Below are 21,399 nucleotides of genomic sequence, written 5' to 3'. Positions count from 1 at the left end.
TTCTTCCAACTTCCAAATTAACAAAAAACAGATTCCCTCCAAATGAACAATTTTACAGTAAGTGGATGACATTGTCTATCACATAAAACTTAGATATCTACATCCTCATCAATAAAAACTTACATGTCCATAACTCTGTTACACTGACTGGTCCAGTCCCTGTTCCAGTAGCCAGTGTCCAGCAGGTCTGCTTTGCTCAAGCATGCACGACCAAGATTTACATATCTGCCAGGAAGAATACATTAAACTCTTATCAAAGTTGCAAAATAAAAAATGACCATATTGTTAATGAATCAAAAATGCACCTTGATGGTATTTTGTTATACCAGGATGATGTTAAATTATAAAGTGATAAATTGAGCTCTAGGATTTTCAATTTGTTAGATTTATCGATCTGTGAACAGCATGGGTCATATTGAGGCCAAGTTTCCTTGTATTTACTGGTGCCTACTGCCTTGAACAAGATATGAGATGCCAATCAACCATCATCCAAAGTAATTGTAATAAAGTGTCTTGCCCAAGGAAACAACAACAGTACCGAATGGTTGGTTTCTCAGCTTCCTGAGTGATAATAGTGTGCATAAGTAAAAGATAAATTATCTATGTTAACAAACTGGCTGGAGTTTTTCTTCTTCTTGTTTTTAACAAAAGTATTACATTCGAAGCTTTCTCATATTTTTCTTACTCTTGTATTTCAGTTGGTAGAGTATCAGGCTCTGCAACATCAGGTGACAGTGCAAAGTTGGTGGCTTGATTTCGTCTTGAAATGGTGTGTCTTTCTCAGAAAGCCTAGAACAAGTGCCCTGTGTTCCGTCATGGTTGTGTTTTTGGGCAAGACACTTCACCCCAGTTACTCTATGTAGTATGATGTATTTGGTTGGTTGGTTGACAGGTTTTCTGTTTGTGTGACTCCTTCCATTGCCGGGTATTCTCATTAACAAACCTCAGTGATCTGGCGACATTTTTATGAGGTAGACATCTAAAATGTTTTTTTTTGCAAGGTAGCCTTCAGACACAACAAGTAGACCCCATCCCATAATGACCCTGGCTATATTAGGAATACAGCCAGTAAACAAAATATCTTGTATCTACCTACATAGGACATTACCCTGTCATACCAGGTCATTTCTAAGAAATACAACTTGCACTTCCTCATACATGTATATGGGAGACTACATGTATATATTTAATCATTCTTTCCTAAAACAATACCAGTACCTTTTATACTTATTCATGTCATATGTGCGTGGTTCTCCCAGATCGATCCCATAGTCACTTTTTGTATCCTGTCCGAGCTTCTCCTGCAGCTTCTACAATGATCATCATCTTATACATTACAAATGAACCTAAAGTCTAAAAACAAAACTATTTTCAATTTGCATGCAAGGCAATGAAAAGTATTGAAACTCATGTGACAGAAGCTTTATTTCTTAGATATTTAAAGAATCTTACAGCTTATTTGACCAAACGTAATGGAATCTTACAGCTTGTATGACTGATGATAATAAAATCTTACAGCTTGTATGACCAAATTGATAAAATTTTACAGCTTGTATGACTGATGATAATAAAATCTTACAGCTTGTATGACTGATGATAATAAAATCTTACAGCTTGTATGACTGATGATAATAAAATCTTACAGCTTGTATGACTGATGATAATAAAATCTTACAGCTTGTATGACTGATGATAATAAAATCTTACAGCTTGTATGACTGATGATAATAAAATCTTACAGCTTGTATGACCAAATTGATAAAATTTTACAGCTTGTATGACTGATGATAATAAAATCTTACAGCTTGTATGACTGATGATAATAAAATCTTACAGCTTGTATGACTGATGATAATAAAATCTTACAGCTTGTATGACTGATGATAATAAAATCTTACAGCTTGTATGACCAAATTGATAAAATTTTACAGCTTGTGTGACCAAATTGATCAAATTTTACAGCTCGTGTGACCAAATCTGATAGAATCTTACAGCTTGTGTGACCAAATCTGAAAGAATCCTGAATCTTGTGTGACCAAATCTGATAGAATCTTACAGCTTGTGTGACCAAATCTGATAGAATCTTACAGTTTGTGTGACCAAATATTATAGAATCTTACAGTTTGTGTGACTGAGGCTAAAATAATCTTACAGCTTATCGGACTTAAGTCAATATAATCTTATACAGTTTAAGTGACTGAAGCGTATAGAATCTTACAACTTGTGTGATAGAAGATTATAGAATCTTACAACTTGTGTGATAGAAGATTATAGAATCATACAGCTTGTGTGATAGAAGATTATAGAGCTTGTGTGATAGAAGATTATAGAATCATACAACTTGTGTGATAGAAGATTATAGAATCTTACAACTTGTGTGATAGAAGATTATAGAATCTTACTTGTGTGATAGAAGATTATAGAATCTTACAACTTGTGTGATAGAAGATTATAGAATCATACAGCTTGTGTGATAGAAGATTATAGAATCATACAGCTTGTGTGATAGAAGATTATAGAATCTCACAGCTTGTGTGATAGAAGATTATAGAATCATACAGCTTGTGTGATAGAAGATTATAGAATCATACTTGTGTGATAGAAGATTACAACTTGTGTGATAGAAGATTACAGAATCATACAACTTGTGTGATAGAAGATTATAGAATCATACAGCTTGTGTGATAGAAGATTACAGAATCTTACTTGTGTGATAGAAGATTATAGAATCTTACAGCTTGTGTGATAGAAGATTATAGAATCATACAGCTTGTGTGATAGAAGATTATAGAATCTTACAACTTGTGTGATAGAAGATTACAGAATCATACAACTTGTGTGATAGAAGATTATAGAATCATACAGCTTGTGTGATAGAAGATTATAGAATCTTACAACTTGTGTGATAGAAGATTATAGAATCATACTTGTGTGATAGAAGATTATAGAATCTCACAGCTTGTGTGATAGAAGATTATAGAATCATACAGCTTGTGTGATAGAAGATTATAGAATCATACTTGTGTGATAGAAGATTACAGAATCATACAGCTTGTGTGATAGAAGATTATAGAATCATACAACTTGTGTGATAGAAGATTATAGAATCATACAACTTGTGTGATAGAAGATTATAGAATCATACAGCTTGTGTGATAGAAGATTATAGAATCATACAACTTGTGTGATAGAAGATTATAGAATCATACAGCTTGTGTGATAGAAGATTATAGAATCATACAGCTTGTGTGATAGAAGATTATAGAATCAGCTTGTGTGATAGAAGATTATAGAATCTCACAGCTTGTGTGATAGAAGATTATAGAATCTCACAGCTTGTGTGATAGAAGATTATAGAATCTTACTTGTGTGATAGAAGATTATAGAATCTCACAGCTTGTGTGATAGAAGATTATAGAATCATACAGCTTGTGTGATAGAAGATTATAGAATCATACAGCTTGTGTGATAGAAGATTATAGAATCATACTTGTGTGATAGAAGATTATAGAATCTCACAGCTTGTGTGATAGAAGATTATAGAATCATACAACTTGTGTGATAGAAGATTATAGAATCATACAGCTTGTGTGATAGAAGATTATAGAATCATACAGCTTGTGTAACTGAAGCTAACAGAATACTACAAACTTATGGCATGAATGCTAATACAGTATATGTACTGAAGGCTAAAAGAATTTTGTGACCTTAGAAACAGAAGCAAATATAATGTCACAGTATTATGCAAGACAAACTAAAGGAATGTCACAACCTTATATAAAAGCTATAAGATTGTCACAACATTATGTGACAGAAACTAATAGAATGCCATAGTCTTATGTGAGAAAAACTAAAAAATATTTGCAAGATTTACATTATTGATGCTAATAGAATTTTACAGAATCATATCATGGAGGCTGCATCATTTAGCAGTTTTTTACTATGTGGTATATATTTCTATGTTTCCAAGTAGTCTTTGCTCCAGGAAAAACTAGCCTGTTCAGCCTTCAGGTGTTGAAACGCTCTTTTTGCTTAAGTCCTTGTTAGAATTATATTTTATATAAACATTCATTTTTTCCTGAGTTTTTAGTGAAACAAAATAATAGAGCACATGTTTTGATACTAACACGAGATCCCTCTAGAATATCATCACAGTCAGCAGAGGAGTCAGACTGCGAGCTGGAGATATCAATGTTGAGTAACTCCACCTCGTCAGAACTGCTTTCACTTGACTCGGATCCTGTTGAGGTGGTGGAAGAAGTGGAGTCTTTCCCACTGATATTGGGGTTAGCTTCCTGGCTGTAGCAGCAAGTAGAGATGATTCACAGTGACTCATTACTAAGTCTAAATAAAGTATAGAAATGTTTTCTAACACTTGATATTTTGTAGACAAAATATTTTACACATCGTGCTATTTTAAGCATGTATCTGTACTTTAACAATGACGACAGGATATTGTCTACAAAAAATGACAAAAATCCAAGAAAATAAAGGAAAAGGAAACAAGTTCTATTAATTTAGACATTATGAATGATGTAAAATAATGTGAATTTGTGTATGATAAAATCATAGTTTACAGTGAATGAAGGTTAAAAGCATTCATTTACATACTTCTTGTCTGCCTTTAAAACAAAATTGTGTCATATTTGTCTGAATAACATATTTAAAAACAAAAATATAAAAAATATATGCATCAAGTTTTATAACAATTAAAGGATATTTTTGTTTTTTTGATAAATAACAGTTTTAACTTCAGTGCAGTGGGAATATTATGATAAATGACATAACACTATCCATCACATATTCTGTACTTTATAAATCTGTCAATCTCCACACTGAATCAATATATTCCCTACTGCCAGTATTGCCCTTTGGCTCCGCGGTATTCAACAAATTGGTTAAAACTTTGTACATTCCAGTGAGTTCTCTATTAAAGTAAATTTTATCAAATTTGGACAAAGTATTTTACACAATCAGAAACGAAAGGGTCTTTATGATTTACGTCGACTCTTCACCAACAGAGGCTCTTTTATTCCATCAGTAAAAACAAAGATTTTACAGTTGAACTTTTATGACCTAACGATGCACCTGACCGAATTTGAAAATATTATAAGAGAAAATGAACAATGATCAGACTAGGATCCCAACTTACACAGCATTCTCTCTGTCAGGCTGAACTCTCCTGGTGAAGGGACTCTCTACCTTGGCTGTCCGAGGCTTTACATCCCTGTAAAATATACATACAATTTACACAGATAATTTACACAGTAGCCAGTTAACAGCTACCATTCCTTTAATCAGTAATTGTTTTTTGACAAAGTAATGATAAAAAAGAAACCTTCCCAAATAGAAAATGTCTCCTCATAAGCTGTCTATTATTTGTGTATACAAAAAGTGTTTTCGACTATTTTTTTTTAAAAATTTTGAATCAAGTAGAACATTAATGTACTACAAAATATATATATTACAGTATGAATCTTTTTTTTACAATAATCATGGCATCAAAAAATTTAACTTACTTGGAGAATGTAGGATAGAGGGAATGTGTGAAGATATCTTGGAAGAACGTGAGTTCTGTTGTACGGTAGTATTCCTCGAACAGGTTCACCTTTTCCTCCATCGCATCCACATGCTCTATCTCACATGTCTTTGGTTTGGACGCTGAGTCATAGATTGAACATTAAAGCTCAAGTATCACAGAAACATTAAAAAAAACACTATAGCACTAAATGACAACAATTACTTCCTATTCTGGATTCTCTGACTTCAGCAAGACAACTACTACAAGTAACATATTTATTTTGCAATTAAAAAATGGAGTCAGAGGACCAAAACCTAAACTCTGAACCAAAGTCAGGATGTGGTCTTATTACAGAACCCCAGGGGACCAACATACAACCTCTGAATTAAAGTCAGGATGTGGTCTTATTACAGAACCCCAGGGGACCAACATACAAACTCTGAATTAAAGTCAGGATGAGGTCTTATTACAGAACCCCAGGGGACCAACATACAAACTCTGAATTAAAGTCAGGATGTGGTCTTATTACAGAACCCCAGGGGACCAACATACAACCTCTGAATTAAAGTCAGGATGTGGGCTTTTTATAGAACCCCAGGGGACAAACATACAAACTCTGAATTAAAGTCAGGATGTGGTCTTATTACAGAACCCCAGGGGACCAACATACAACCTCTGAATTAAAGTCAGGATGTGGGCTTTTTATAGAACCCCAGGGGACAAACATACAAACTCTGAATTAAAGTCAGGATGTGGGCATATTTCAGAACCCCAGGGGACCAACATACAAACTCTGAACCAAAGGGATTATAATAGGACAAGAGAAAAAAAAATTGTTCATAAATATTGATTCCTCAATAAATTGGGAGGAGTGGTTTAAAATGTATGAGGGTTACCACACAAGGGCTTCTGCCAGAAACATATAGCAATGATACAAAGTACAAGTGTACACTTTTTCAAACACTGGTATTTGTCCCACAAAATATTATTCCTTAAAGGTATTACATTTATCCCTGCTTAAACTTCTGAATCATGACTTTTTATAGTAGGAAATAGTAGACAAATAACATGGAAAAAGCCATTACCTTGTTTCCATGGCAATGGTAAACTTCTGTAAACTGGCATCTCCCACCACTGAGAGTAACTGTCAATCAAAATTATCATAACTGTACTGAAGTTCCAGTTTAAGGAAAATCATATTTACCAACGTTTTCAAGGAGTTTTCCAGGAGTTTTCAAGGGTGGAGTATGCACTTTTTGAAAACTTTAAGCCAAAAGATCTCCTTTTGAAAACATAACACTTTAAATCATGATACTCTTTCATTAGATAACTGGATTTTTCAAATTATGAATAATTTACCAGTGTAAGATTTCATAAATTATGTCAAGGATTGAGGTCAAATAACTTTCACACGTCAAACTTAAAATATATATCACTGTAGTAGTTAGCAAACATAACCATGATGATCTCAACATAAAATTTATAGATGGCATCAGTACATGTTGAACAAGCAGGAATCGGAGTAATGCACAATAATTTGACAGCAAATCACCACTGCATAGTTTCAATGTCTGGTTGTATATTGTTAAGATAATTTGGAAAAGTCACATACAAATGATACAAATGTAATAACAACAATAATTTTGTTAAAATATGATATTTTATGAACAATTAACACAATGAAAGTTGTGAATCTCTTTTGTGTCCTTTTTGATGTGTGAGTTTATGACATCATGAATGGTTGCGTGACCTGATATTAATGAAATTGATTTCTGAGAATAATCTTACTCCTAACACACAAAAAGGTGGATTTAATACAGGACAACAAAAAAGTAACTCTGTTTAACAGCAATCAATAGATCTGGGTGGACATATTATCATGCATGGGCTTATTGCCATATATGTACTTATTTATTATCTGATTTAACCTCAAAGCACACAATTTAAATTCTTAATAAAATAACATTTTTAAGGATTGAATAGCAAGAAAGATAAACATTTTTTTTAAATATCAAAATAATTGCCTTATTTAGGAGAATTATTTAGGAGAATTATTTAGGAGAATCAGAAATGTCTCAAATGACATGACATTTTACCATTCTGCAACCATCATATCAAGAATCTGACAAAACTTCAGAAAGACAATCTGCACAAAAAGACATATATCTGCTATCATTCAAATTCCTTCCTCCTTGTTTATTATCAAGATTGATATCATATACAATAATGTAATACTATGTCTGAAGATTGTTCTTATCATTTTTGCTATTTTAAGTATAGTCTTATCATTCTGTTAGATTCTACCTCCTTCTTATCCGAGTGAGTTTGGCCCCAAAATCTTTATTGTGGAGATAGAAATCTGTTGGTAATTCCCAGATGTTTGGTTTCCCTTCCACTGGCTCAAACACACCAAGGAAAACATTGGTGGCCTGCTGTTTTTCAAGATCTAACAAGGAAGACAAAAGAAGCAAACAGGAATACAAACATAAAAATATTACTTAACTTTAAGGTATCAGACTGACAAATTCTCCACTACATTTTCTCGCTTAGATACTAGAACAAAGTTATTAATCATAAATATCTATAATAATCATACTATATCTTACTCAGTCAAACACCTCTGATATTTTTACAGTTAAATAAACGGTGTATTGCTACACTTCATGGTGTATATGCGTGGTCACATCAATATTTCACTATTTTAAGATTTCCACTTAACATCTCAAAATTGTATATATTACAGAGAATATGTGTGTTGGCCCTAACTCAAATCTGCCACACACAGATATAATAAGGAACTTTCAGTAAGTCTTACCAGCAAAAATTGCTATTATACAGCTAAATAGTGTTCACTATGTCTTTAGAATAAGTAGCTCATGGAGCTGCTTCATGATAGTCCTCGATACAATGGACAGTTGTGAGCCACCATATAGTAAATCTATAATGTTTCTTTATCATGGAAAAAAATTGCCCTTTGATATATGTGCCACATATGGATACAATACATAACTTTCAGTAAGTCTTACCTGCAAATGTATTGCTATAATAACGAGAAATAGTGTTCATTATGTCTTTGGAATGAGAAGTCCATGGAGCTGTTTTCCGATAGCCCTCGATCCGATGGACAAGTTGAGAGCCTCCATACTGTAAAGCTATTGTGTCTCCCTGGTCCTCATATAATTGTTCTAACATTCTGTAACACAACAAATCTACTTTACTACAGAAGAGCAAGGCTGTAGCATCAACAGTTACTCATGAGTCATTGTTGACAAATGTAAAGAAACTAGTTTCCAAGATATATAGTGCTAGATTGACTCCTCAACATAAACCAAATGTTATGTGTGTTTGACTTTCAAAAATTCAGGGATTGCTTTCCAGTGCCATTGGTTTGACTTGAGAATTGAGCCCAAAAATTATGTGTGTGACTTTTTTAGAATTATGGGTTTGACTAGTATCTTAAATTGCTTCAGGTTTGACTTATTACTTGAATTTCGAGACATCAAGAGTTATAGTTTGAAGAAAAACCCATCATAACTATGCTTTGAAACCCAGAGAGACCATGTCTGACTCCCTGAGACAAAGATTTTACTGTACTTCTACTTAAGCTTAAGTACCAGAAATTCAGATTTAACAAGAATCCAAGGGCTTTGAATATATCTTACTCTCAATAATTTCAGATCATAAAGACTTACCGGGGTATTTATACATATTTCCAATAAAAGATTTGAAAGATTTGACTCCGAGTTTCCAAAAATATTAACCAATGAATGAAAGTTGTCCTGTACCATTAGTATTGAAGTGTTACTTTCAACTACAGTATTTAAAATAAATACAAGTACTTACCTCGTACAGATTGTATCAAATTCTAACTTAGGTTCTTTCAAAACTCCCAGAATGTAAAGCTGAAAATAGAATTAAATCCTATGAGCAAACTTCACAACACTTCAACTGATAATTATTCATAAGTTTACACTGAAAAATAAAAATTTCATAAATTAAATAAAGATTTCAGTCATTTAAAATCACCATATTCTTTGGTCAAAGAATAAGAAAATAATGTCAATATTTTTCAAAACTTCCGCTTGTGTGTGTATTAGATACTACCAACATGCATGACTCAGTCTGAAAATGTTATCAAGTAGCCAAATGACACAAATGATTAGCACTGTGTACATTACATATGCGAATACCTCATATATCAATCACTTCCTCAGAATTTTGCGACTTAATACTTATAAGAGATTCAGTAACCATCTATTAGAATTGAGTCAAAATATATTTATAGAACAAAACAAAATTTGATCTCTGTGACTAGAACTCATGACATCTTTAATTCTGATTTACATCAGCATAATTAATGAAAAATTAAAAAAAAACAAAAATTTGCATGAAATGTGAGCTATATAGCAATCATAAGTCACCTCCTATTATTTTTAGCAATTGAACTTGGTTTCAAGTATTTTCGGAAAACAAATGCATTGGGAGATGTTTCAAGTCTTTACAACTGTGTGAGATTTCATCAAATTGCAGCCATAGAAAAAGACTGATACAGCCATATGCCAACCAACTAATCACAGACGAACAGGTGAAGGGCCAGTTCAAGATGAACAGATGAATAGAGTGACAATAGGTGTATCATGTTTTTGACCCTATGGGAGCAGAAATGTCAAGAAGTAATCTGAACAAGTCATGTATCAGATCTTACCTGATAAGCTAGGGCATATTTTCCAAGGGCAAACTGTGCTGTGTTGGTCCTGTCAAGACAATCCACACAGTTGGTGCGGGCCACACCAGTCTGTTTACTGCCATATTCTGTCTTTAGCCCTCGTAATCCTCGCAAACTACAAACAACCATTCGTACATTACAAGAAGACAATATAAACAAGCTGAAGTAAAATGAGAGCTCTTTTGTATGAATATTTCCTAAGCTTCTGACAAGACCTTATTCCAGCTTTAAAATTAGCAAATCTTCACAGTAGTATGTCCTTGACTTTCAAATATATTCTATCATGACCTTGACCTACAAAATCAATAAACCTTATCACACAAAAATGATGAATTACACGATTTTGACTTACAGATTAAGATAATGCTTCTCTAAATCCCATATTTCACCTAACATATCCTTAAAAACAAATGAAAGTATGACCAAAATCATGGATGTGCTATCTGATTATCCTGCAATTAACCTTTGGGGCAAAACTTTGATACAGCTTTTGCTGCATTTCTGGTAAAATAAAATAGATCCCAGTGGGCTTAAAACCAAATGTGAACTCATTGCCAGATAAATATGATATATGTATGACCAAGACCTTCATGTTAGAAAACAATTAAGTATTGTAACCTTGACACTAATAAGATATATTCATTTCACCTACATATAATTACAAGGAAAATGACCTTGGCTTAAAAAAATTATCATTACATGTCCCAAATATAATAAATCAGTCTACAAATCATAGAATTCTGAGCAATGCTAACATTGACCAGTAACTTTTTCCTCACCTACTAGATTGCCAGAACTCGTCTCCAACCTTCTTAGACTTGTGTACAAACAATCCACACAGCTTCACACACTTCCCTGCTAAGCTCACCATCCGTTGCAGCACATCCTTACTGTTAAAATGATGAATTTAAACCATGAGAACATTATGTCTTCTTCACACTTAATTGAAAGCATTAGATTTTTTTTATACACTAGACCATGTTTAAATGATTTTTAATTCATTAAAACTTTTATCGTAAAGTTTAACTATGGTTACGAATTCGTGATAAACATTTACAGTTTTATGTCATCTGCATTATTGGGAAGTTTCTACTTTAAGACTTAATTCCACCAATTGCTTTGTGGGTCTAAGTTCCAACTGTTTTGATTTTTTTTTCTGACACAGTACGCCCCTTGTCATTTTGAAATCAGCAACAAATCAGATATTTTCAGGTTTTTTTTTAAAGTTTCTGGTTATGTAAGCTTTAATAAAGTAATGAAGATTGACTACCACAAACAAATTTTCTTTCGCAGTTACTGACTTTCACAATTTCAACATCATAATAAGTTCACAACTGCAATTTTTGGCAAAACAGACTATGTCATACCACAAAAAAATCAATGTTCATTATCCTTGTCCTAAAAATCATGATGCATAACTTTACCGAAACAGACTATATCAGAACATAAAACAATCATGGTTTGTTATCCTTGTCTTGATTCATGATTTAAATTTTACAAAATTGTTTCAATCACAACAATACAAAACAAAAAACAAGGTAAAATTACATGTGAAAAGAGGGTTCATTCACAGTTTATATCACAGAAACTACAGGACAAAATATAGATATCACTTTCACAAATAATCATCTGTTGCGTAATCGCACCACAAAATTACAACCAATCACCTCGGGAACATCTTTCAATGGACCTATCCAAGGATAAAATAAATATCACTGTTTGTTGTATTTTTTTTTTTAAGTAAGTTTACGAAAATCCCTTACTTTTTACTAATGTGAGCCATGTCAAAACTGATGTATTTGAGTGCATGTTCTGGAGGCAGGAACTGGTTGAGATAATTGACAGCCTTCTTATATTCTCCTGTGAGGATGCTCTCATGTCGCTTCTTCTCCTTTTTCTACACAGAACAAAATAAGAAGGTACTCTCAGTTTCTAGCAATCTACAAAATTTTAACAGCTCAAGCCACATTTAACAGATAGCAGAACTATATCAGAATTTGCAAAACACTTTTTTTTAAACAAAAAAAAATGTTTCTTTAGATAATATTTGTAAATACTTTGAAATTCTAAACTGATATCAGCTTTACTGTGAAATGTTGCAATACATTCAAAAACAAATCCCTAAAATTGGAAAAGTGAATAATTGAAAAGATTCATGAAGATGCCAGAAGATCATGTAAAATAAGATTGGCAGTATCCTGTGGTGTACGCAGATGTCTGAGTTGATTCTATTGGATCATTTTCAGTTGAGAAGCCAATGCTAAAATACTAAACCCAACTTACCTTGACTAGATTGAGGACAATTACAGGGGCTCCGTACCGTTTCAGTACCTCATTAAAATGTCTGCCTGCTACACCAGCGTAGGGGTCTATCTGGTCAACTAGAAAATACAAATTGTATTTAGTATGTTCATTTGCAATAAAAGACAAATAAGCTTCCTCACAGGATTATCAGTAATCTAGCTCTCACAGAAGTTTGACATGATGCTCCATCCTTTATTTAGTGGTTAGTACCTATCTCGTCTATGGAGCTCTGCTAGAATCCTTCGGATCCACCTAGGATTCTTCTACCGATACATCTACCAACTAGTACCACTCACAGGATGTTGGATTCCTCAACCTCTTTTTATTTTCCAAGTTTGACATAAGTGTAAAAATGAACTCAAATATTATTTCTATTACATACAATGTAAATATAGAGTGTACTTACTCATGATTGGTGGTTTGGGGACCATCTTGGACACATCCTGTGACCAGTAGAGGGGCACAGAGCCCCTCATCTGGACAAATGATGTGATGTTAGCTCTCTCTAGGAAAGTGATGGAAGCATCATGGAGGATCTGTTCTGTCTCCACCTCATTGGCTACTTCTCCCTACAAAAGTACAAAATCATATATATTGATTGACCGCCATGTTTTCTTTTTTAGATATGAACAGGCAAATTCTGATATATATGTAAAGTATAAGAAATGTGTATGTCATACTCTTAAAGTCATTTTGAATATCTTTAATGATAAAATCAAATGACATAAATCTTACAGGTTAATTGTAACATTTATCTATGAGAACAATTTCACAGCTCCCCCCCCCCCTCTCTCTCTCCTCTTTTAACATGAATATTACTCAGTAGTGTACAGCCAGTTGTTTTGAGGGGATAATACTTTCATTTTTTCTCAGTACATGTATATTAATCTAATTGCAAATATTTAATCCTTGAACTATTGAGACATTTATGATGTCCTTTCATATCCAGATTGTGAAATTTTAATTCTTTAAAATATTTGATTGTTTTAAAAGAAAATTGTGGAAGTTTTGACCCATGAAAATAAACAGCTATACATTACGATGGCAACAGAACAATATATTTCTCATCTCCATCAACAGGATGAGATCAATGTCAAATGTTAAACTGTACCATGCAATTAGCTCCTCTTTTTAAAAATCTTGTTCCAGCAAATTGGTTTGACCTTCTGGCAATCAAGGTCAGGTATAAAGGTTTGCCATAAACACAAATATCTGGTGAAACGTCAAGGGCCACAGTAAACTGATACATACAAGGAAAACTTTCTAATCTGACAACAAGAATGATCCAATGAATTTGGATTACACTATGGCTCAATTTTATATGATTTTACTTAATGTTTTTTAGCAGCAATGGATTCCAGTTTTACTTTCAGCTTGATATCATTAAGATCAGAGGCCTAATAGGAAAGGTTTTACTATAAAAAAAACAACCCATAAGAAAGGTTGTGTTAAATGTTCAAGCAGTACTGGCAGCATTCAGCTGTTGTCACTAAGCAAGAAACTTCCCCTTGATATCTCCAGTCTACCCAGCTGTACAAGCAAGTATCGTCATGCTGGGAAGTGTAAGAGGTATTCCTAAGGAACATTTGCGAAATGGAAGGAGAGAACAGCTTTCAGTCACTTTAATTTTCATACTACAGACCATGACATCAGCATGAGGGCGGCCATGAATGATAGCACAGTTGGTAAATAACATCATTGCAGACCTTTCACAAGATGTTCGGTGATGTAGCCGACATTGACTTAAAAAATAATTGATATATTTTAAATGACGTAAATTTACTGGTATGTAAACTGCTTTTCTTTAGATATTTTAAGTGATGTGCATTAGCATGTTATGTTGAAATATAATATGTAATATGTAGTTAACATACTAGTAAAGGAGAAGAAAAAAAAAATCTTTTCTTATCATTTTAAAACCTTTTCTTTTAATTTATGCTGAGCAAAATAATATTTGATGATACACGCACTGACAAAATAACTCAACACTTTGAAAAACAAAACAGCTGATTCCTATGTGGCAGGAACAGATATCAACTACAGGAAGTAAACAAAAACAGTTCCACAATAACATTGTCTTTTCATTAGTAAGACATTTTAAATATTACATATCAATTCACATATTGTGTTGAGTGTCTTTAGTTTATATAAAATAAATTCACAAAATGCAAAAATTTTTACTCAAATTGTACAGCAGTTCAGTTTCCCATGCACCAGACCTTACATTTGTGTGTACAGAGAATACACACTGGAAATGTAAGTATGAAAAGGAGACCTCATTTCAAAATGACCTCTGGCTGTTCAGGGAAGATAGTCCTTGCAAACAAACCAAGACTAGCACAAACAAATAAACAAACAAACACAAACAAAGCTCCATTTCCAACCCCCACCAGATGAGACATGCATCTACCATCTAGATTTACATCTAACTTCTATTATCATATGTAAATGCCCAAGTAGAAATGCCAACAATCTGGGTTAACAGCGGGAAAAACACAACACTAATCATAAATTCAAACCAAAAGTTCATCTGTCATTTTAGTCTGTTTTGAACACACTAATACTTTATACTTTTGAAAACTGATCATATTTGTTCTAGTCAGTAAGCTATAGGAGAAAGATACATTTTGGTCTCTTTAATCAACAGAGGAATCTGTTTCAATTTTTCACCCTTAAGTTAAAATTCGGATATAGTTATTGATCAGATGAAAACTGACTTGTTGCCATATGTAAGGAATTTAGATATGAGAGGTGACAAGTAGAAATACTTTCTTCTCAAGATAAGCTTAGTTTTACTTAGTTCAGAAAGGATACTTCGCTGATCTACAAAACCATGTGTGACAAGGATGATCCAGTCTCTATGGATTGTGTCTTTACAGTTTCGCTGAAGGAAGTGATTCCAAACATATTTCTCCTCTGGTACAGCACGCACACCACAGACCACTTTTGTAAAAGGGATAAGAATTAGAAATTATTTCAGTAATGGCTATGAATATATTTGTATAATAACAAAATGTTTAAATGTAAGATTCCTTGAACTGATTACCTTTTCTTTGAAAAAAAATCTTTATGTGTTTATTCTATCATCAAGCAAGTATGCAATGCAATAACTACCCCCCTCCCAACCCTGCCTCCATCCCAAAAATTCCATTTTGAACATCTACCATGCATTCAGCGGATGCCCGATATGAAATCATGTGTTCAATACCATTCTGATGATAGGGAAAAATATTACTATGTATTGATCTGTAAATAAATGCTAATTTAATATAATAAACCTAATAATTGATCATAAAGTAAACAAAACTTACTGAAATGAAAATTCCTCTATTGATTTGGACTTAAAATTTTGCAAAAGTGAAGTTGACATTGTAAAAATTATTGTAACTAAGATCAAATATGCCTTGACATTTAACTAAAATAAGAAGTTTAATGTACTGTATAATGCAGTGTTTCAGCTAAGTGAAAGTACCACACAATATTGGATCAATTCATATCCAATTACTTACTGCCAAATCATTAATTTTGTGGGAGATTTACTTTCATTGATTTTGTGATAATTTTTAATCCACTAAGTCATATTTTCTTGAACCTTGAAAATAAGAGTTTAAGTAGATTTAATGAGCTATATTCATCCATGAAATAAGTTCCCACAAAAAAGTATTTTTTTGAAAAACCAGGATATTCGAACTCCATGATGAAAATACACAATTTTACAGTATTGAGGAATCGTCACTGATTATCATGCAGTTGAAACTTCTGAATATAAATTTGAGCATTTAATATTAACACCAATAAATGTACTTGTAATGAAATGCTTGCAGAGTCAATGAACACGTACCATGTTTTTTAACTGTGACTGTTGTCTTGGAAGACTGCTCAGTGCCAGGGGGGCCCTTCTCTTCTACTGCTGAAGTTTGACCTGATTCTGACCCAGACTGTCCCCATACCTTCAAGGGCGGCGTAGATTCACTACAATCTGGTTGACCTAAGGTTACGGGGTCGATCACAGTGGTCATATTATATTGAAGTGTGTGGGTCAGATCGTAGCTATAACTGGAATACATAATTTTATACTTTTTATCTTATCAAATTTTGTAAGATTTTTCAAGCAAGTCAAGAACAACATTTCCAAAAATTTTATCAGTCTGAAGATATAGGGTGGGTTCTCAGAATTTGGATGAGTCCCTCGGGAAAAAAAATTAGTCTAAGATTAACTTATCTGATTTCAAAAATACTCAAACAAATATTTTCATTTCACCAGCACATTTTCTTATCTCCAACTGTTACCATTTTAAAATTTACATTCATTTAATCTAATTTAAACCTAACATAAGAATTTCATGTACATCAGCATGAAATGCTAATACTGAGTATGAAGTTTTTAAAAGGAAAAAAATTGTGATTCACTATAAATTGTACTTTAATATGGGCTAAAATGGAACTTCATTAAGATTAAACAAACCTGAAGTAAAAATTGCTTGAGAGGTCAATGCTCTGAAACATCTTCAAATATCTGAAAAAAGAGACAACAGATACTTCATCTTACAAAGTTGATTTACTATTATATTGTACAATCTAACAAATGTAATACAATGTAACCAAAGGAAAACAATATACATGGAGTTATCACCCTTGATTATATGGCAATAAAGTTGTCAGTATGATGCTATTGGTTGCTTTTAGAATGTCTATGTTGCATTTACTGTGCATACAAATATTTACAAAAACATGTATCTTACATTGTATAAGTAAATTTTAACTTCCTATTTTTAGAATCAAGTTGAAGTGAGTTGGTAAAATTAACAACGTCATACCCATATCTACAAAGATATATGTGTGCGCAAGTGACTCATTGATTTGAACGCAAAATACTGTAACTTGAAGAATGAACAAAAATTGTTTTTCTCTCAATTAACCTTCATATGCATCAATCGGCTGAATACATGAAAATCTACATTAAATATGCAGAATAATAGAGGGATGATGGCCACAATGTTAATAATAGTCTAATAAAATTGAATTTCTATCATTTATATCTCAAGTGTTAGATTTTTCTTTATATAATTTCACAAACAAATAATGTTTAAATAACTTTATATCCTGGTTACTATGATATTCAACATCATATGAAATACTTTCCAAAGAGAAATTGCCATGTACAGAAATATTAAATAATTCCAGATTAATTGCCAAATGATTGGAAACTAAACCAGACCAAGACTTTTTCTTTACAATCAATTGACTCTGTCCTATATAGAAGTACTGTTAACTTTGACACAAGTTCCACTGGTGACCATCTTGGGCAACGATGTGGCAGCAGTACCTCTGATGACACAGTTTCTAATGGTATGCTATACACCTCTAGCACAGCTGATTGAACACAACAAATATTCTTCATGTGGTAACAATAAATATCCAGACTACTGCAGGAATATAACTATGAAAGGTCCATTCTGTTCCTAAAAAGTATTTCCGGAGCCAGAATTCAAATTTCCAGACTGGTGAGTAAATTTAATAACATTCCAGAACCCTGTTCCCCAACATTTCCATGTGGAATGGAGTTTTCCTGACTATCAGCGTCCAGATTATCGTAGGTCCACTGTACCCTACCACCACCACCCCAACCCCTAAGTGAGAGTGGTCAAAAGTTACCCTTGAAATTTAACCTTGGTGATATGATGCTATGATATAAATATGAACCATGTCTGTTTAAGTGTTCATGAGATATCTAGTGCACACGGATATCAGGGAGGCACACATACAGATATAGTAATTAAGTAATTACTATATATCCTTCTCCCCTTATGTAAGTGGGTTGTATTACGGTAATACTTAACTGAAGACTAACATGATAATGCTGTTGTGTAATTCTGACACTATTCACAACCTTCTAGACTTACCTTTGTTCCTCTGAGTAGCTATAACTAGACGAGCGCATGTTATCGTTTGGGATGTAAATCATGGCTGTATCTTCAATCTTATAAATGATGTGTGGGCCTAGTACTGCTGCCTTCCGACGCTTTGTTATCAACACGATGTAGTATCCTTCTAGAAATCGCACGAAACCTGTAAAGATACAATTATTTTATTACCTAGCCAATTATTAAAATACAAAATCAGCAAGGAACATCGGAATCACCTTTCACATTTAGTACACATATTATTAAACCATTCTCTGTATTTGATTTACTCAATGATGAACCCTTGCAAGGAAAATTTCCATTCAAACAGAAGCAACCTTTTTCATAAAATTTACATACAATCATGTGCATGCTCTCTCTTTAACTCATCAAAATACATGCATGTATTTGGAGAACAGTATGTCTTCTATGATGTTTTAGTAAACAAGAGTTCCTCAGAACTGTATGTGTCGCCTGCATAAAGTGTCACAGTCACCCAGAAATCAAACTGGATGTGCAACCTTCAACCATAAAGTTGTAATACCAAATTTCATTTCTATAACTCGAAGCATAAAGGGAAAACTGCACAAAGCAATATTCCTGAAAACTTTTCTAAGTTCAAAGGGGCATAGCTCTGCCAAGAAGGGTCACAGACAGCCGGAAATCGAACTTGATCTGTACCTATCCAACAAGAAGCCATATACTTGATAATTCAAAGCATCACTGAAAAAAGTCTGGAAAACTTTCATACAGACTCTGCCGCCTCCGCCGCATAATGACGGACAAAGTGATCCCTAAGTGTCCATCAGCTCTGCAGGTGACACAACAAGAAGCCATATACCAAATCTCATTTCTATAACTCAAATCATAACCAAAGAAAGTCCAGAAAAGAATATTCCCAGAGAATTTTCTAAGTCCAAAGGGGCATTACTCTGCCAAGAAGGGTCACAGACAGCCGGAAATTAAACTTACTCTGTACCCTTCCAACAAGAAGCCATATACTAAATTTCATTTTGATAGCTCAAAGCATAACCAAACAAAGTCCGGAAAATTTTTGTACGGACACCACGTAACGACGGACAAAGTGATCCCCAAGTGTCACCCAGCTCTGCAGTCGACACAAAAACAGCTTTAAAGCATCATTGAGCAGCATGACCAATTTATTTTGCCAACAAATATCTTATCTTGTTTTATATATATATATATCTTTAATTTTTTTTTTTTAATTCTTGACAGATAATACCTTCACCAGGATATTCCTTTTCTGAGATGAAGTACTACAAAGGCCTTTCTTAAAAATCTCATAGTCATCATTATTCTAAAAGTAATTCATACTCTAATTTATACTTACCAAATATACCAAAAGCGGAGACTGACTTGGCGAGAGGTGAGTCTCCAGCTTTGAGCTTAGAGTCCTTGTTAATGTTTCCATGTTTAATCATTGTCAGTAAATTACGGATCTGGACCATTGAATATTCCGCCTTCAAAAAAAGACAAAAAAAAACCCCAACTTTTATACAAACTCAAATACATTTAAAAATTCTTCCATCTTTTGGATTTTCTACCCCAAACATTCATTAAACAGAGAAGAAAGTCAATGTAAAAAGTTTACAGCTTCTCAGATCATCTTAACTACTTGAAAAAGACATGGCCTGAAAGCCTCATAAGTTTGTAATGATCTAGCAACACATGTAATATAATGTGTTATTTTTATATGGAATAAACTAAACAAAATTCAAAACCTCTATATACAGAACAGCAGCCTTTTACATATACCTTGTCATCCTGAATGACCAGTTCTCTTGGCTCTGTCCTGTCCACTTTTAAGACACGATAACATGTTTCTGTCTTGTTGGAACCCACAACATAGAACCTCTATAAAACAAAACATTAAAAAACAAAAATATATAGTGAATGTACAGTTAAAGCAGTTTTGAGGATTGTTTTGGTGCATTTTTGTACATGGAATAATATGTGTTCTCCAGTCTGAAAGGACACAACCTGTTTGTAGTGAAGGTGTTGAAAATGTCTATGTTGATAGGAGGTATGCCACAGTAAATTTGTTCCAACAAGTTTCGTGAAGTTTTATCTAGGCGTATTGCTTTGATTGGTTAATGTTGTGAAGTTTGAATATACCAGATCCTGCGAAAGTGATGTTTGGCAAGTTACTTTTTGCATTTCAAGGTTTGTAGACTGTTCACAAATATGAGTAAATTGTAGTGGTGATGATAATGGACACTAGGTTGAATTGGCTGTAATATATTGTGCCATTTTGATACTTGCAATGGTAAAATGCCAATAATTTCTGTTTTGCTACTTTTGATAAAGGACCAAAAACCTTTTCTGGGTTTGCTTTTGTATTTCATGTTTGAGAAACTTCATATGATGTTGCATGTTATGTCTGGAAAGGTTAACGTTTTGTCTGGAAGTGAGTTGTGATATTATCTGACTCCATTCTTGATGAGATTTTGATGACTTTGATTATCCACGGACTGTTTTCTCTACTTCTTGTCGTGTACTTCAGATGTGTGGTTGTACATATGGTGCTGATTATATCAAATGATGGTGCGGAGATGATCTGTAAGGGAACCTCACAAAACAATAATTGTGTTAGTAACTTCAGCATCTATCTAATTACTTGTATTGGTACCCTTTCAATTTTTTCTCATATTACTTGAATATTTATGCATACATAATTCCATATAATTGCCTACTCGGTCTACATCTGCCTGATGTAGTGCTTGTTGCATTGGAAACGTTATATTTTTGACAGTTTGAGTCCTAAAATGTGATACTGATACAAATTTCTCAGATATGCTAAGCCCGTCAGACTTATTTTGATAGGCTAATTGTCTGCTTACTGCTTTTGTTTCATAGAGAATGACTTTCTGAATCCGAGAAATGATGGGGCATTCCATATTTACATCCTCGAGTTAAAACAACTT

General features: G+C 33.3%; 1 protein-coding gene across 5 annotated transcripts in view; it reads right to left on the bottom strand.

Moving 5' to 3' along the window:
* Positions 1-21,399, bottom strand: part of LOC132564470 (polyphosphoinositide phosphatase-like) — a 28,647-nt gene extending 7,248 nt beyond the window's left edge. For all 5 annotated transcript variants that reach the window (XR_009554883.1, XR_009554882.1, XR_009554881.1 and 2 more), the window contains exons 1-22: positions 21,316-21,399; positions 20,231-20,329; positions 19,806-19,935; positions 18,455-18,620; positions 17,017-17,067; positions 16,393-16,607; positions 15,366-15,494; positions 13,663-13,763; positions 12,958-13,120; positions 12,531-12,628; positions 12,011-12,144; positions 11,027-11,137; positions 10,227-10,362; positions 9,365-9,423; positions 8,548-8,714; positions 7,826-7,967; positions 6,607-6,665; positions 5,520-5,661; positions 5,153-5,227; positions 4,128-4,299; positions 1,219-1,310; positions 124-225 (exon numbers count right to left, since the gene is read on the bottom strand). Coding sequence is in view for 1 of the 5 variants with exons in the window: in XM_060229121.1 (XP_060085104.1) it covers positions 124-225; positions 1,219-1,310; positions 4,128-4,299; positions 5,153-5,227; positions 5,520-5,661; positions 6,607-6,665; positions 7,826-7,967; positions 8,548-8,714; positions 9,365-9,423; positions 10,227-10,362; positions 11,027-11,137; positions 12,011-12,144; positions 12,531-12,628; positions 12,958-13,120; positions 13,663-13,763; positions 15,366-15,494; positions 16,393-16,607; positions 17,017-17,067; positions 18,455-18,620; positions 19,806-19,935; positions 20,231-20,329; positions 21,316-21,372 (2,600 nt within the window). In the remaining 4 variants the exon portion in view is untranslated. The remainder of the gene's footprint in view (positions 1-123; positions 226-1,218; positions 1,311-4,127; positions 4,300-5,152; positions 5,228-5,519; positions 5,662-6,606; positions 6,666-7,825; positions 7,968-8,547; positions 8,715-9,364; positions 9,424-10,226; positions 10,363-11,026; positions 11,138-12,010; positions 12,145-12,530; positions 12,629-12,957; positions 13,121-13,662; positions 13,764-15,365; positions 15,495-16,392; positions 16,608-17,016; positions 17,068-18,454; positions 18,621-19,805; positions 19,936-20,230; positions 20,330-21,315) is intronic.

The sequence above is a fragment of the Ylistrum balloti genome, unplaced genomic scaffold (genome assembly GCF_031769215.1).
Source record: "Ylistrum balloti isolate Yb309-2 unplaced genomic scaffold, AGI_CSIRO_Ybal_v1 Utg372288, whole genome shotgun sequence".
Lineage (NCBI taxonomy): Eukaryota > Metazoa > Mollusca > Bivalvia > Pectinida > Pectinidae > Ylistrum > Ylistrum balloti.
Note: the sequence above shows the minus strand (reverse complement) of the source record. Positions and strands in the feature narration are given on the sequence as shown.